This window comes from Cynocephalus volans, chromosome 5 (assembly GCF_027409185.1).
Source record: "Cynocephalus volans isolate mCynVol1 chromosome 5, mCynVol1.pri, whole genome shotgun sequence".
NCBI lineage: Eukaryota > Metazoa > Chordata > Mammalia > Dermoptera > Cynocephalidae > Cynocephalus > Cynocephalus volans.
The window spans coordinates 32417423-32435130 of NC_084464.1; the positions used below are offsets into that span (position 1 = coordinate 32417423).

At 38.0% G+C, this 17708-nt stretch overlaps 1 protein-coding gene across 1 annotated transcript in view; it reads right to left on the minus strand.

Moving 5' to 3' along the window:
• Positions 1-17708, minus strand: part of MBOAT1 (membrane bound O-acyltransferase domain containing 1) — a 104453-nt gene that overhangs the window by 15023 nt on the left and 71722 nt on the right. The window contains exons 5-8 of the mRNA XM_063097055.1: positions 9823-9878; positions 7696-7750; positions 5757-5940; positions 3946-4138 (exon numbers count right to left, since the gene is read on the minus strand). Of these exons, the coding sequence (XP_062953125.1) occupies positions 3946-4138; positions 5757-5940; positions 7696-7750; positions 9823-9878 (488 nt within the window). The remainder of the gene's footprint in view (positions 1-3945; positions 4139-5756; positions 5941-7695; positions 7751-9822; positions 9879-17708) is intronic.

The window sequence follows — 17708 nt, forward strand, 5'->3', positions numbered from 1 at the left end:
GTTCCAGTAAGAAACTAATGGTCTTCAGTGTGTGGGAACAAATTCATGAATGACAGAAGGTGAACTAAACTGGGAGAAGAGCCTTTGAGATCCGTGCTAACAACTAAAACCAGAGCTGGACTGACCAGCATCACAATTTCTAACTTCCTTCTTCAGCCTTGTATCTGGCATGCCTGGTCAGACCTAAAAGAACAGAATAATAATAACTATCTGTCTTAGTCCGTTTGTGCTGCTATCACAGAATACCTGAAACTGAGTAATTTATGAACAGGGATGTATTTATTACAATTCTGGACGCTGGGAAGTCCAAGGTCAAGGTGCCAGCATCTGATAAGGGCCTTGGTAATGAGTCATCCCACAGCAGAGGGGCACCCAACTGGCTTTTATCAGGAGTCCAATCCCATGACAATGGCAACAATCCATTCACGAAGGTAGAGCCCTCATGGCCTAATCAGCTCTCAAAGGTCCCACCTCTCAGCTCAGTTGCACTGGGGATTAAGTTTCCAACACATGTACTTCAAGAGACACATTCAAACTGCAGCACTTTATTTTCGGTGCTTATTATTTTTCAAGGACTTGATAAAACACTTCATACACATTTCTCATTTAATCGTCACAACAGTGTTAAGGGTGGGCTCTGGAGGAAAATCTGCTGAGTTCCTATCTCTGCTCAGCAATATACCATATGCATGCCCTTAAAAGAGTTGGCTAACTTCTAGAAACCTATTCCCTCCAGTATAAAATGGACAATAACAATGGTACTCATTTTAAAGAGCTGTTGAAAGGATTAAATAAAATTAAATATGTGTAGAGTCATAGCTCAGTGCCTGATCCAAGTCAACACTCAAGAAATGTTACCTGCCATGATGATGATGATGATGATGATTAGCCTATTAAGGGGACCTAGATTAGAGATGTTAAGTAGACATTAAGATCACTCAGGTGGTAAATGATGCCAGAATCTGAATTCTAGAAGTCTGATTCCACAATCTGAGTGGGCGAGCACTCTGAAAGACAAATGGTGAAGGACCCCAAGTACTGACTCTCAGAACCGCCACATTTAGACGATGTCGGAATTCCCAGCTCCGCTTAGTGCATTCCACGGTCATTTATCCAAGACTTGTTTTTGTCTCAGAGCGGTTAGCGGTTCTAAATTTGCCAGTCCAAAACTAGCTTTGCTTGTATTGTGCATGGCTCTAACCTATTATTACTGATAAATTAATTTAGACAGCCATATGTTGGACTTTGTGATCCTTAGAACATAGCCTGGGCTTAAGTTGTGTCTCACTAATTAGTACTAATTAGTAGAGGAAAAACAACCAGAATTATATACTAAATCTAAAGAAAATAGATTTATTATTTCAATATAAACAGTAACTACAGCTAGGCTAACACAGTACAGCTCAGCTGAGATTCATCAACAGGCCAGCTTTAAGGATTAAATTTATAATCATGTAGAATTAGTACATCAACTATATAAATGGTATTTTAAAGAGCTGGATAAAACAATTATTTGGTTAAGCAGTTTAAATATTCCCTGATATACTATTTATTGCTTCTTTATTCATAAATAAGACAAAGGTTAATTTCAGACCAGTTCATACAATCTACACTGGAGCAAACTTCAAATTGAGGCCATACAAATTAATGAAATGTTTCTACTGAAGCTACCAAAAAAAAAAAAAGATTTTAAAAAGTGGTGGGGTGTCGGGAAAGAGCTAAGTCCACAGAGAAAGCACTCCACATTCTCTACTTCAAATGCCTGGGGTACTCCCAAAAGGGCAAAATGATGCGAGAGCCCCCTGTTCCCTGTAACCGCTCCCCACCCAGATCCGCACCAGCACAGCCTACCTAGCGCCAGATTTCCCACTGAATGGCCTTTCTTCCCTCCTTAAATCAGGAGCTATTTTGGTCTAGAAGCCTGGGATTCAGAATTTGGCAGTGGGAAGGGTAGAGAAAAGACAGGTAAGGAGGTAGAAGGTAGTGAAAGGGAGAGGCAACCGGCATTCTTCCTCATGACACAACTCTGATGATGGGGATTAGGTGCTGTATTTAGATGTAGAATAGATCTCTGACACTTGAGAGTTGATTCTACCCAGAATAGAAGAAAACTTCTATGCAGCATAGTCTACCAACAAAAGGTATGTAGTTTTATTACCCAAAGCATAAGAGAAATGAATAACATTACTAGGTGGCAAGTTCCCATCAGAAAAAAAGTAATTTGCCTTTCACGTCTGCAGCCAGCGGAGCCCAGGAAATGGGTTTGAGTCACCAGCAAGGTGACTGCTACACACACACACATTCAGGTTAGAGCAAGGTAAAAATATTAATTATTTCACACAGAAAAATATGCCCCATGTTCCAGCAGGGTTTCAGCTCCAACCATAGCAGGTATAATGCCTACCTATGAAAGAAATCATCATTTTAACATAATAAAGCAACTGTAAAACAAGGAGTAAGATCAAAGGAGACTTCTGAAGCCTTCCCCAGCGGCCAGTCCATAGTCCTCATTTCCACTGGGACAGGCCTCGGTGCGTACTGCCTGCCTGCTGTATGTGTCTGTGCTTCCACAGAGTGTGACAGCCATAAGGTATAGAGAAGATGTCTTACCTTTGAATTCTTTATAGCACAGAACCTGGTACTTAACAAGAACTCCTTGAATTAAACTAAGTAACATGAAACGAAATTTCCCATGTTGCAAATTTTAGAAAACTTCTAAGTCAGATCTCTTTGGCCAAATGTTCCATAAATACTGCATTAGACTGAACTTGTCCATGAACATTTTGGGGGGGGCCTTAAAAATAATATGGACTAGGAGGAAGGAGAAATGGGGAGTTACTGTTTAGTGGGTATAGAGTATCTGTTTGGGGTGATGAAAAAGTTCTGGAGATGGATGGTGGTAATGGGACTTAATGCTACTGAACTGTACACTTAAAAATGGTTAAAATCATAAATTTTATGTTACATATATCTTGCCACAATAAAAAAAATAATAAATTAAAAAAAAATAATTTGGAACTTGCAAACTTTAATTTGGGGCTTAAAACCTGAAGCATGACTGAGAAAAAGGGGACTCAATCAACTACATGCCATTCCCTCATTCATGGGATATGAGCAAAACACCAGGAACTGAGTTAAATAACCCATTGGACTTAGTAAGCCAGTCGCTGCTCTCTGACACCAGGCACGAGCTCACGCACTTTCAGCCAACATGTTAAACTTCTACTCCTGAGAGAGTTTCAAGTGTGAAATGGATACAGCTGTCATGCCTTATCGAAATCCTTTACCCGTCTCAATAAGTACATAAAAGGGTTTATTGCTCACTTTAGCAAAGCTTTAAACAATTCCAGTCTAAGATGTTTGAAAGGAAAGAGATAAAGCATAATACTGACCAAGTTACCCCCCACACACACAAAAAAAAAAGTGTGGTAAAACCAAATGAAGTTGAGGTTTCTACCTTAAAACAAAAAATCACTTGAAGTAAGCTTCCTTCTAAGACACGAAGTTTAACCAACAGTTTCTTAAGGGAGGGTAAACTGAATTAGCATTTGTGTTGATAAAGTTAATTCGGTGTGTATCCCACATTACATACAGCCCAGAAAAATCACAAGCAAGCCAGATTACTCTGGAATTTTTCCCTAACTTTCCACTGCACTGACTGGCCAAATTTGGAGGAAGCAGAAACTTCCAACTTTTGACATCTGTTAATAACATTGGGTTTAAGCAATAGCCAGGATTGTTTTTCTCCTTATCAGGGATAATTGAGTTCATGGAAGGTGGAAGAGAGGATCGCTATGTTGGAAGGTGAAAAATGACTCTGGCTCAACTGCTTCCTATTATGTATGAGACTTTGTTTGTTTAGGTGACCCAAAATGTTGTTCTGGCTAAGCTATCTGAGGAGGGCTATTTTCCCTCTTTCACTTAGGACCACTCCATCCAACTTACCTAATGTCCAGGCAAAGTAATACTTGGGCTTTGAGGCTTGCATGACAACATACAAGTAGCACAGTCGAGTCAGAAAGTTCGCTTTATGGACAAACCAGTCATCAGCAAGGCAAGTGACAGGGAAGGTCTTCGTGAGTGTCAAAAACAAAAGAAGAGACACCAAGGTAATGCACAATTTGTGTATCACAGCTCCCTGAAAATGGAGAAAAAATCAGTGTAACCATTCAGAAGACTGGTATGAGGAAAAGAGTTTCAGCGAGGGCATGTTAAGAATGACATGGCTCCAACGGCTGCTGTGGCATTATTCCCTAGAAGGAGTGGCTATGGGCATTCTTCCTCATGACACAGACCTGATGATGGGGACTGGGCGTTGTATTTAGAGGCAGAATAGACCTTTGACACTTGAAGGTTGAATGTATCCAGAACGGAAGAAACTTCTATCAGTAGAGTCTAACAATAGAAGGTAGGTGGTTTTATTATCCAAAACATAACAGAAAGGAATAACATTACAGGGTGGCAATTTTCCATCAGAAAGAAATAACTATTTGCCTTCCACTTTTGTAGCCAGCAGAGCCCAGGAAATGGGCTTGAGTCACCTGCGGGACTAAATAAATGGATATTTCCAAGGCACTGTGAACAGTGCCTGGCTCCCAGTTAAGTGCTCACCACACTTGGCCTCAATGACGACACACTGAAGAGGCCCCCGTCGCGGGTCCCCACCCATCACTGTGTCTTTAGCCAAAACACAACTTCACACTTCACCTTCCCTGTGCACAAAAATGCAAGAGTCTCCTTGGAGAGTGACGGTAAGACTCTCTGGTAAAATTACTTTCTAAATAAAAGCACATGAAACACAAAAGCACGACAGTGACAGATACTGCCTGGAAACACATGTGGTTACTTTGATGCCACACAGCCATGGTGACTTCACTCCCAGATTGTTTCAATAAAGCAGAGGGAGCTGGTTCACCAGACCGACCATAAAGTGCTGGGAACTCAACTATGTGAAAACTATCTCAAAATTCACACTTGATTAGTAAATCACTTAAATTTTCAAATACGTAACTCATATTTTTATCTAAACTTTCGCATTTATTAAATACTTAACTCAAATTATCCTCATTTCCTCCCTTTTCCAATTTTCATCATTCCTTCAACTAACTACAGATTTCACTGACATACAGGATATTTGATCTGAATACATTTAGCATACTTGTAAGGTTCAAAAACTTATCCTAATGTTAACTCATTTTAGATTGATAAAATTCAGATCAAAATTAAAATATTCTTTCAAAAAGCCATCTTACACTCTCTCAAAGTCAATAAAACCAAGTTTCAGGTATGCCCATGTAAAACCAGTTTCCCTTGCAATAAGTGGAGTCTGTAATAAAAAACACATTAATTCTGGTCCCCATCCCCCACCACCTTTTATGACATATTATCTTTTGGCTGTATTTGAATTCTAATTCATAAAAGCAAAACACCATAGCATTTGAATATGTTAACTTACACAGTGCCGGGCACACTGCATGCACTATACACTGGCTGATTAACTAATAGATTGATGGCATTACTATCCCAGGCCAATGAGCTTCTCTGTTAAATAAACACCCATTGCCCCAACACAAAGGACTCATGCAAATAAATACCAATACTGGTATTTTAAACAAATGGGACAAAAAAGCTATTGGCCAAGCTTTCTGGTAAACTGTTTGGTTTTCTAATTAGAACAATTATTAGTGAAAGTCAGCCCTGGCAGCAAAACCCTACTCTCTGGACCTCTGGGTAAACACTTGGCACTAAAAACTTACAGTGGGAGAAGGTTCTGGCAAGCCGTGGAAACCTTTTTGCTTCCAATTCACTTCCAGCAACTTCATGTGTGTATGTCTCCCCTCGATGAAGGCTATGTAGTCTTTGAAATTGTTACAAGGGCCAGCTATGACACTCATGAAATTGAGAAGGTAGCTTAAGTATTCCAAAAAGGAGGGTTTCATTCTGTGAAAATAAACAAAGTAAAAAAGTTGAAAAGGCTCCAGTCTTTGATTTTTCTCCCAAATTTGCAAATAAGCAAATGATAAACACAGGTGTTATCTTTGTAGATTATTATACATGACATGACCTTTCCTTGTTCTGTTTCCATAAAATCCACCTAGGAGAGAAATCTTGTTGAAAGGAAAAGCTACTGAGGTGTGAGGCTCAGGGAAGGTGCGGAGCTCCGTGGCGCCCCCTATTGGCTGACCACAGCTGTAAACACTCAGGGTGGGGTTAGGGCAAAAGCAACTCTGAGACTGGAAAGCACTCTTTTCTCAGCATCCTTCACTGTCCGCAGCACTGAAGGTAATAAACATAAGGCAGGGTGGGAACCTGACCTAATGTTAGCTGACTGAGATGCTTTGACATGGGAAAACTCCCTCGCAATTGCCAAAATAAATACAAAACAAACGATGGGTGGAACCAGTTTCCACTTGAAGAGGCCGCACAAAACCACCGCTGTAACAGTCTTTTGTCTGCCTTGGCATCCAGGCATGAGGTCCTGGACAACAGTCCAGGGTAGTGGCAGGAAAAAAATCTATAGAGCAAGCACAGTTCTGGGTAGTGCTTTAATGGCACATGAGGAGGCCTATTCTTCTAGCAGAATAGAATTGCAGGGAAAGGTTCCTTACCAGTCACTGGAATTATGCCCTACACGAAAGGGTCTTCAAAAAGTTCATGGAAAGATTTGTATTACCTTTCCATTCTATTTTTCCACGAACTTTTTAAAATAACATCTCCTTTATACCTCCATAATGCTTAGCAGAGAACTTGATTCATTAGAATATTACAATAGTTCTCCATTGCTTCTTAGTCCCTTAACAAAGGAATGAAGTCTCCTCTACCACCTGAGACCCTCCTTAATTATCCCAGTAATCTCCTAACACTCTTCAGCAGGAGCCCCCCACTCCCATGGCTGCACCACACTCCCCAGTGTGCTCCTACAACATGCCATTTTCAGTCTCAGATGCTTTTCTCCTCCTACCTTAGCCTCCTTTCCTTTCCAACACACACCCCCCTTCTACTCAACATCAACGCTAGCCAGAGCCCACCTTCAGTCTTCCTCCTATATTCATCTCAGCCCACATTCGTCTTTCTTGACCTACATCCTATCATTTTTCATGCTGGCATTTAATCACGCTGATGTGCACTGATAGTTAACCATTTCTTGAACACGCCTCAGACACATGCCCAATGAAAATAATTCTGGCGTAGACATAACAACCCCAGTGAAGGAGGAATTTTGCAGAACCAACAAAATTACAGCCATTTACTCTTTGACCTAGCGATCCCACTTCTGGAAATCTATCCTACAACCATACCCAAACACATTTAAAATAACCTATGTTGGGGCTGGCTGGTGGCTTACTTGGGAGAGCAAGGTGCTAATAATGTCAAAGTCAAGAGTTCGGATCCCCATATATACCTGCCAGCCACCCGGGGGAAAAAATGATGATAATAAAAAAAACCATGTATGGATTGCAAAATTTAAAATACATACATAAATAAATAAATAAGTACACTTATGTTCAAGGTTATTCATCACTTACCATTTGTAAAAGCTAAAGACTGGTAGACAACTCAAGTGTCCATCAATAGCAGACTCATTAAATAAATGATAATACATCCATATAACGGAATTAACATGCAGATATAAAAACTGAGGAAGATCTCTAGACACTGATATGCAAAGGGCTCAAAAATACACAATTAACTTACTTCACAGCAAGTCGACGCTGCTCAGCAGAGAGGTCTTCAGGTCTTCGACCTAATCCTACGAAAAAGAAAAAAATTTAGAAATAAGATGTTTGAAGTGAAGGAGATAACTAATCCTAAAAGAGTCTTATCAAACTTATTTGAAAAAGGTAATTTATTTCTGCTTCATAAATCCTAGAGTCCCTGTTTTCCATTTTTAAAAAATGGCCTGGATCAAAGGCTACCCATAAGTAGGTGTGAGAAGGAAAGTCTCAGTAGGTTCATTGAAGAAGGGAGAGTTCAGAGGTTGCTCCTACTTAATTCACATATTAGGACATGGGCCCCAGAGAACCTTCCCCATCTCTTCCACGTGGTGGTTTCTTACCACTTTGTATATGTATCCATTGCTACATCAAAGAAATAAGCTTTCCTTTCGTGAGCTGCTGCAGTTTACATACCTTCCTGATCATACTGGGTGCAGACACCTGATACAAGCTGAGCGTATGGGTGTGAGATATAATGGAGAAGAAAAGAAGGGACTTTCCTCTTCCAAATAACAGAGGAAATGTAACTCTGAATGCAGGGAAAGCACAAAGGAATTATCAGGAGAATTTTCTTCTTTTAACACTCAGCCCGAGCAGAAAAACTCCCAAACAAATCATACGTGTGCTTCCTATAAAATGCATACGTTAACTTAGAGTCAAAGATACTGACGTGTTATCTTATAATATGTCAACTCTAAAACTGGACATTCAGCCAGGACTGATTATGGTCACCAACCATGAAAGCAATTCAAAAACCTGCTTTCAACAAGAGAAGGTGGGGGGTTTCTGGAATTTATTTGTTTCTCCCACACACAAGAAAAAAGAAAAAGGAAAATGAACATTTTGCTGCATGTAGGGGATGTTCCAAAAAAATATGGTAAAGTGAGAATGCTTAAAAAAGTAAATTTAGGCAAAAAGTCTGTATCTAAAAAAACAAAACAAAACATGAAGCAGTGTTACAAATCTCATTATCTCATTCATTTTTTTCTATGATCTCATCAAATAGTAAATCTCTGGCAATCCCAGAAATTAAATTGATTTTAGCTATTGGTTTACATTGCTCGTTAGTCTATAACCATTATCTAGTGGAGTTTCTGGTACAAATAGGGTAACCAACTCACCCCAATTTGCCTGGGATTTTCTGATTCTGGCACTGAAAGTTTCACATCCCTGGAAACCTCTCAGTACTGGGCAAACCGGGCTGGCTGGTCACCTTAGAAAGACTCCATCCTTGGTATAAAATTACCCAGTTCTCTACAGAATGACTAAATCACCAAGTATGAACTAGGAATACACTGGGTCAAATGAAATTAAATCAGTTCCCAAGCTTTAAGGAAAAACAAGAAAACTAGCTGTTGGAGCTAAATTTTCTCAACCTGTTAACAAAGAAATTTCAACAGTCAAAAAGTATTTGCCAGAGCGGTTCAAATCTACAGAATATACTTTTACTAATTGCACCTGGCATCTCTTAAACCCATATTGAAATCTTCTACCTGGCTGAAATAATCTCCTTCCCTTCCCTGGAGGCCAGTATTAACAGTGTAAATCATACTTTCCAGCATTTTGGGGAAGAGCCTGAGCGAAGAAAATGCTCAGTTTTACACAAACAGAAGATCCTTCTTTCTCTCAGCTTTTTTTAGGGTCAGGCTAACCCCATTAGATAATTTTCCAAGCCAAAAAAAAAAAAGAAAAACCTAGTATTAAAAAATGATTAACCAGCCAATGCTATTTAATCTTTTATTACCTTGTGAGCTTCTCAGAGAATAAACCAAGCAAAAAGGAGGCCATTTCTTCTGAACAGATTTGGAAATGAAGGGCAGAGTATCACAAATTAACTTAAATTTACAACACTGTAAAGATAAACAGAAAACTCACAGTTCTCAGTGCAAATATTTCTGCATATTTAGACTAGAGATTCAGTAGGAAAACAGTGAATAATAGCTGGGAAAGCAAAAGGCTATGATTAAAGAGGCCTGGAAATTTTGAACAAGATAAAGCAAGACCTGCCAGCACTTGTCTAAACTTTGGACTGTGAATGTAGTATAAAAAGAAGAGCTCTGAATGTCAGGCTCACTCTCAGGACCAAAAGAAGGGTCGTTTGTCTCACCATCGTGTACTTGGAATGCCAGGGTTGTAATCTTCTGAGTGACGATCATTAGAGGCCTAGAAGGAGAATAGAAAATAATCAAGATTGGTAAAAAAAAAAATGTCACGAGAAGAAACATGTATTTTATTTCTCTGTATGGTGGTTTTTCACCCTAAAGTTTATTAAATAAAATGCAAAAGCACTGAGTTCAAAATAAGCCATTTTTACTTCCCTTTCAAATCACTTTTTAAAAGGAGATCTAACAACACTAAATAACAAGATCACACTAGGCAGTCTCTCTGGTGCTGTTACTTGGTGTGGCCCCAGGACCAACACCATGATCATCAGCTGGAGCTTGTTAAAAAGGCAGATTCTCAGACTCCATCCCAGACCTAGAAAATGAGAATCTGCATTTTAATAGGATCACCAGGGAATTCGAACAAAGTGTTAGAAGCACTGGTTTGGGAGATCCCTAACCTAGTGCCCTCATTCTGCCTGGATAGATATGTATACTGGCTTCTTCATCCAAGTATGCTCTAATATGCATTATTCTACTAAAGGCAATTCTTACAAGCTAACACAGTAAAAGATATATTTGTAAAATACAACTGCCTATACACAATCAATTTACTGACAAAAAATAACACCAATATTAATTTTTAAAAAGTCATCAAATAAAAACTTCCCTACAAAGTGGCAACAAGAATGCCAAGACAATTCACTGAGGGAAAAAATAGTCTCTTTAACAAATGGTGATGAGACAAGTAAATATCCAGATGAAAAGAATACAAAAATTAATTCAAAATGGATCAAAGACCTAAATGTAAGAGCTAAAACTACAAAACTCTTAGAAGAAAATATAGGCATAAATCTTTGTGGCCTTAGACTAGACACTAGTTTCTCAGGTATAATACCAGAAGCACATGCAATGAAAGAAAAAAACACTAAATAGATATCATGAAATTTGAAACTTTTGTGCTTCAAAGGACACACACCACCAAGAAAGTAAAAAGACATTTCACAGAAGGCAAGAAATATTTGCAAATTATATATTAGATAAGGAACTTACACTGGAACACTTTTTTCAAAAACTCTTATAACTCAAAAATAAAAAGATAAATAACCCAATTTTAAAATAGCCAAAGGATCTGAATGGATATTTCTCTAAAAAAGATATGGGAATGGACAATAAGCATATGAAAACATGCTCAACAGTAATTAGCCATCAGAGAAATGCAAATCAAAACCACTATGAGATACCACTTCACAAGCACTAGGATGGCTAGAATTTAAAAAGACAGACAATAACAAGTGTTGTCGAGGAGGTAATGAAATTGGAACCCTCATATATGGCTGGTGGGAATATTAAATGGTGCAGTTGCTTTACAAATAGTCCAGCAGCAAGAAAGAAAAAGAAACTAAATCTTACCACCTCAAAAAACCAACAAACATCAAAGACAAGCAATAAAAGGGGAAGAAAGGAACAAAAGATATTTAAAACATCCAAACAAAGATCAGTAAAATGCCAGGAGCAGGACAATACCTTCAATAACAACCCTAAATGTAAATGGATTAAACTCCTCACTCGAAAGACAGATTGATTGGATTAAAAAAATACACCCAACTACATGCTGTCTTTGAGAGACTCACCTCACCTGCAAAGACACACAGACTAATAGCAAAGGGATGGAAAAAGATATGCCACACAAATGGAAAACAAAAATGAGCAGGGTTAGCTATTCTTAGATTGGATGAAATAGACTTTAAGCCAAAAATCATAAAAAGAGACAAAGAAGGCCATTATATAATGATAAAGGGATCTGTCCAAAAACAAGACATAACAATCATAAATGTATATGTACCCAACACCAGAGCATTCAGATATATAAAGCTAAAACTATTAAGCCAAAAGAAAAAAATAGACCCCAATATGAAAATAGTATGAGACCTGAACACCCCTCTCTCAGCACTATACAGATCATCTAGGCAACAAACCAACAGATAAACACAAGATTTAAACTATCCTTTAGACCAACTGTACTTGGCAGATATCTATAGAACATTTCATCCAACAACTACAGAATATACATTTTTCTCATCAGCACATGGAACGTTCTCCAGGATAGACCATATGTTAGGTCACAAATCAAGTCTCAACAAATTTTTAAAAACTGAAATCATTTCAAGTATCTTTTTGGACCACAACAGATTAAAACTAGAAATCAACAGCAAGTGAAACTCTGGAAACTATACAAATAGACAGAAATTAAACAACAGGCTCCTGAATGACCTATGGGTCCAAGAAGAAATTAAACAAGAAATCAAAAAAAATTTTGAAACTAATGAAAATAAAGACACGTCATACCAAAATCTGTGGATACCACAAAAGCAGTCCTAAGAGGAAAGTTTATTGCAATAAACTCTTACATCAAACGAATAGAAAGATTTCAAATAAACAACCTAATGCTACACCTCAAAGAACTAGGAATACAAGAACAATCCAATCCCAAAATTAGTACATGGAAAGAAATAACTAAGATCACAGCAGAACTAAATGAAATAGAGACCCCCTAAAAATGATACAAAAGATCAATGAAACAAAAAGTTGGTTTTTTGAGAAGATAAACAAAATAGACAAGCTATTACCTAAGCTGAATAAAAAAAGAAGAGAGAAGACCCAAATAACAAAAATCAGAAATGAAAAAGGAGACATTATAATCAATACCACAAAAATAAAAGGAATCACTAGAGACTATTGTAAACAACAACAGGCCAACAAATTAGAAAACTTGGAAGAAATGGATAAATTACTGGATACATACAAACTACCAAGACTGAGCCAAGAAGACATAGAAAACCTGAACAGACCAATAACAAGCAATGAGATTGAAGCAGTAATCAACAGTCTCCCAACAAAGAAAAGCCCAGGACCAGATGGCTTTACTGCTGAATTCTACCAAACCTTTAAAGAGAAATTAATACCAATTCTCTTCAAATTATTCCAAAAAATTGAAACAGAAGCCATTCTCCCAAACTCATTCTACAAGGCCAGCACCACCCTGATACCAAAACTAAAGATATAACAACAAAAAAAGAAAACTAAAGACCAACATCTCTGATGAACATAGACAAGAAAATACTCAACAAAACATTAGCAATCACAATATAGCAACACATCAAAAAAAAAATGCACCATGATTAAGGGGGATTTATCCCACAGATGCAAGTTTGGTTCAACAAATGCAAGTCAATAACTGTGATACACCACATCTAGGACAAAATCAGGAGAAAAACTGTACAATTATCTCAACAGATGCAGAAGACGCATTTCATAAAATTCAACATCACTTCATGATAAAGATTCTCAGAAAATTAGGTACAAAAGGAAAGTATCTCAACACAATAAAAGCCACGTACAACACACCCACCACCAATATCATCCAGAATGGGAACAAGACAAGGACGCCCACTCTCACCACTTCTATTTAACATAGTATTGGAAGTACTTGCCAGAGCAATCAGGCAAGAGAAAGAAATAAGGGGCATCCAGATTGGAAAAGGTGAAGTCAAACTCTCCCTGTTTGCAGATGACATGATCCTATAAATAGAAAAACCTAAAGACTCTACCAAAAAACTCTTAGAGATTTCAGTAAAGTTGCAGGATACAACCCAACACACAAAAATCAGTAGAGTTTTCATACTCCAAAAATGAACTAACAGAAAAAGAAATCAAGAAAGTAACTTCATTTGCAATAGTCACCAAAAATAAAAAATAAAATACCTAGGAATCAATTTAACAAAGGAGGTGAAAGATCTCTACACTGAGAACTACATATCACAGCTCAAAAAATCAAAGAGGACACAAAAAGATGGAAAGACATTCCATGCTCTTGGATTGGGAGAATTAACATTGTGAAAATGTCCATATTACTCAAAGCAATCTGCAGACTCGGTGCAATCCATGCCAAAATACCAATGACGTTCTTTGCAGAAATAGAAAAAACAATCTTAACATTCAGTGGAACAACAAAAGACTCTGAACAGCCAAAGTCCGGAGCAAAAATAAATAAATAAAGCCAGATGCCTTATACTACCTGACTTCAATTTATACTACAAAGCTATAGTAACCAAAGCAGCATGGTACTGGCATAAAAAGACATTTGGACCAATGGAGCAGAGCAGAGAACTCAGAAACCAACCCACATACTTACAGCCAACTGATATTTGACAAGGTCAGCAGGAGCATACATTTGGGAAAGGACTGTCTCTCCAATAAGCAGTGCTGGGAAAACTGGACATCCAGATGTAGAAGAATGAAATTAGACCAATACCTCTTGCCATATACCAAAATCAACTGAAAATGTATTAAAGAGATATATATATAAGACCCGAAACTATAAAGCCACAAAAGAAAACACATGGGAAACACTTCAGGAAGTACATCTGGGCAAAGACTTTGTGAATAAGATCCCAAAAATACAGGCAACAAAAGAAAAAATAAACAAATGGGATTATATTGAACTAAAAAGCTTCTGCACAGCAAGATAAACAGTTAATAGAGCAAAAAGACAACCTACAGAATGGGAGAAAATATTCACGCACTATGCATCTGACAAGGGATTAATATAGAGAATATTCAAGAACTCAACAATTTAACAATGGGAAAAAAAAAGTAACCTGATTAAAGAATGGGCAAAGGAGCCAAATAGGCATTTATCAAAAGATAATATACAAATAGCCAACAGACACATGAAAAAAATGCTCAATATCACGAAGCATCATGGATAGTCAAATGAAAACCACACTGAGGAATCATCTCACATCAGTTCGACTGGCCATTATCAAAAAGACAGAAGAACAAATGATGGGAAGGATGTGGGAAAAGAGGAACCCTCATACACTGTTGGTGGGGCTGTAAATTAGTGCAGCATTGTGGAAAACAGTATGGAAGTTACTCAAACAACTACAGATAGAACTACCATATGATCTAGTAATCCCACTGCTGGGTATACACCCAAAGGAATGGAAATCATCATGCTGCAGAGATACCTGCACTCCCATGTTTATTGCAGCTCTATTTACAATAGCCAAGAGCTGGAAGCAAACCAACCTAAATGTCCACTGATGGATGACTGGATAAGGAAAATGTGGTTTATATACACAATGGAATACTACTCAGCCATAAAAAGAATTGAAATTCTGCCATTCACAGCAACATGGATGAACTTAGAGAAAATTATATTAAGTGAAATAAGCCAGAGACATAAAGAGAAATACTGCATGTCCTCACTCATACATGGCAGCTGAAAAAAATAAATAAACCAAAAAAAAAAAAAAGAAAGAAAAATACAGCAATCACAATAATTCCTTAAACCTTCAAAAGGAGAGAACAGAACTGAGGTCACCAGAGGTGGGAAAAGGGGACAGGGAAGGAGAGTTAGGGTGAAATTGGTAAAGGGTCACAAAAAATGTTTACATTGTGTAATGATAAAATAATAATTTTAAAAGATCATTTATCTTTGAAAAAAAGTCCAGAGTTTCTCAAAAGGTTAAACATAGAGTTATCAAAGGTTAAATATTGAGCCAGCAATTCCACAACTAGGTATATACCCATGAGAAATAAAAATGTCTGCACAAAAACATGTTTATAGCAACATTATTGAATTATTGATAAGAGCCCAGAAGGAAATAATCCAAATGTCTATCAACTGATGAATGAAGAAATAAATGTGGTATGTCCATATAATAGAATATCATTCAACAATAAAAAGGGATGAAGTACTGACACATACCACAACAAGGATGGACCTTGAAAACATCATGCTAAGTGAAAGAAGCCAGACACAAAACAGCACAACCTGTATGATTCCATTTACATAAAATGTCTAGAGTAGGCAAATCCACAAAAAAAGAAAGTAGATGCTGGTTGCCCAAGGCTGAGGGAATGGGGAAGAAATGAGAATGATGACTAATGCACATGAGTTCCACTCGGGTGATGAAATGCAGAATTAACTGTGGCGACGGGTGCACCTTGTGAATTCACTCTGTGAGTATGCTAAAAACCATTAAATTGTACACTTTAATGGATGAATTGTATGGTACGTGAATTATATCTCAATAAAGCTGTAATTTTTTAAAGTGGCACCTGTTTTTCCAGTAGTCTACCTTAGTAGACTTACTTAGTCCTAAGTACCTTTCATAACTCTATTCTTGCTTGTCTTAATGCATTCAGGCTGCTATAACAAAATACCATAAACTGCCTGGCTTACACACAATAGAAATTTGTTTCTCACAGTTCAGGAGGCTGGGAATTCTCAGATCAAAGTGCTTGCAGATTCGGTGCCTGGTTGAGGGCCCACTTCTAAGACGGCTGTACTTTAGTAACCACACTTGGTGGAAGGGGCAAAGGCGCTCTCTGGGGTCTCTTTTATAAGGGCACTAATCCCATTCATAAGTTCTCCACCCTCATGACCTAATCACCCCCAAAGGCCCCACCTCCTAATACCATCACCTCTACTGTTAGGATTTCAACATAGAATTTGGGGGGACACAAACACTCAGGCCATACCATTGCCCAACATGACCTGACAAGATAAAACCCAACTGCTCTGATAATCATACTCTCCTTCAAACCTTCTTAGTCTAGTCTTGTTTTCAGATTTCTGTTCTTGTGGTTTCTTGCTGAATTTGCTGTCTCTTACCCCTATGGATTTGTGGCTCATTTATAGAGAAGGCTGAGGTTTTGGTCCACATCCTATGACAGCATCCCAGGGATCATGCTGGGATGCCACAGGGCCCCTGTGCCCTGCACTCGGGCCAGGCCCAGCTGTGCGAGAGGTTGGGACCAGACACAAACCATCTTTAGGCCAAGTCCGAACATGCATCAACGCCAGTCATCTGTTCTCTGTGAGTCTACTTTCTTGTCTAATTCTTCTCATCCTAATTCCCACTTTCCACCTCATTAAAATAACAAGCATGTAATATTTTAAACTACAAATATACACTAATAAGATAAACTATTTTAAAGAAAGTGCCAACAAATACACTTTGATCTTAACATCTATGCCCAACCTTATATCTCATTTGCAAAAGCACAGCGGCCATCGGCCATCATTTGAAACAAGATTCCTAATGTTGTGCAAGAGGCTAAGAGAAGAGGAAGTGAGCCTGATTGCTCAAAAGGGAAAGGGAATCTGTGCTTTGCCAGAACTGGAGAGAATAAGTGTGGCAAACAAGGCAGCCACCAAGTCAGTCACTCTAGTGTAGCAAGACATGCTCAGAAATGACACCAATTTAGACCATGCTCTTTTATATCAAAAAATAATGCTCTTCCAGAACACTGAGGTTCTGATCCCAGTAAAAATGGCTACAGCAAAGCTTTCTATAAGACCAACTTGGTCTTATAGATCAATATAACTTTGTAGCTCACCCTTGTAACAACAAGGCCTCTGATCCAGAATGCATAACAGAACTATTTTTCTTCAGAAAGTTTCACTCTAAGCATTATGTTCAAGATAGTTTCCAAACCTTATCTTCAAAACACAATAGTTTTCTTTCCAAAGCCTTTTTGTCTTTTTTTTTCCTAGAATACTCAAAACCTTTCCTCACCTTTGTGTGAGGAACCAGCCTTCCTTAAACAAAGCCCAGTACATAATTTTTTTTAATTTAAGGCACACTCTCTGGTGACCATGCTATTTGTAAACCAAGTCCCTACATTCTATTTAATTTATAACTTCATCTTAGGGCCTAAAAATAGATATATCAGTACAGAGATAAAACGGGTCATGGAATTAACATAACTTTTTGTCTCTGTAGAAATATAACATTTGTTTTCCTCTATTCCTCTATCTTGGGTTAGATTTAATGTATTCCATGATTAGGCACACATTCAGCACATTGAGCAGTCT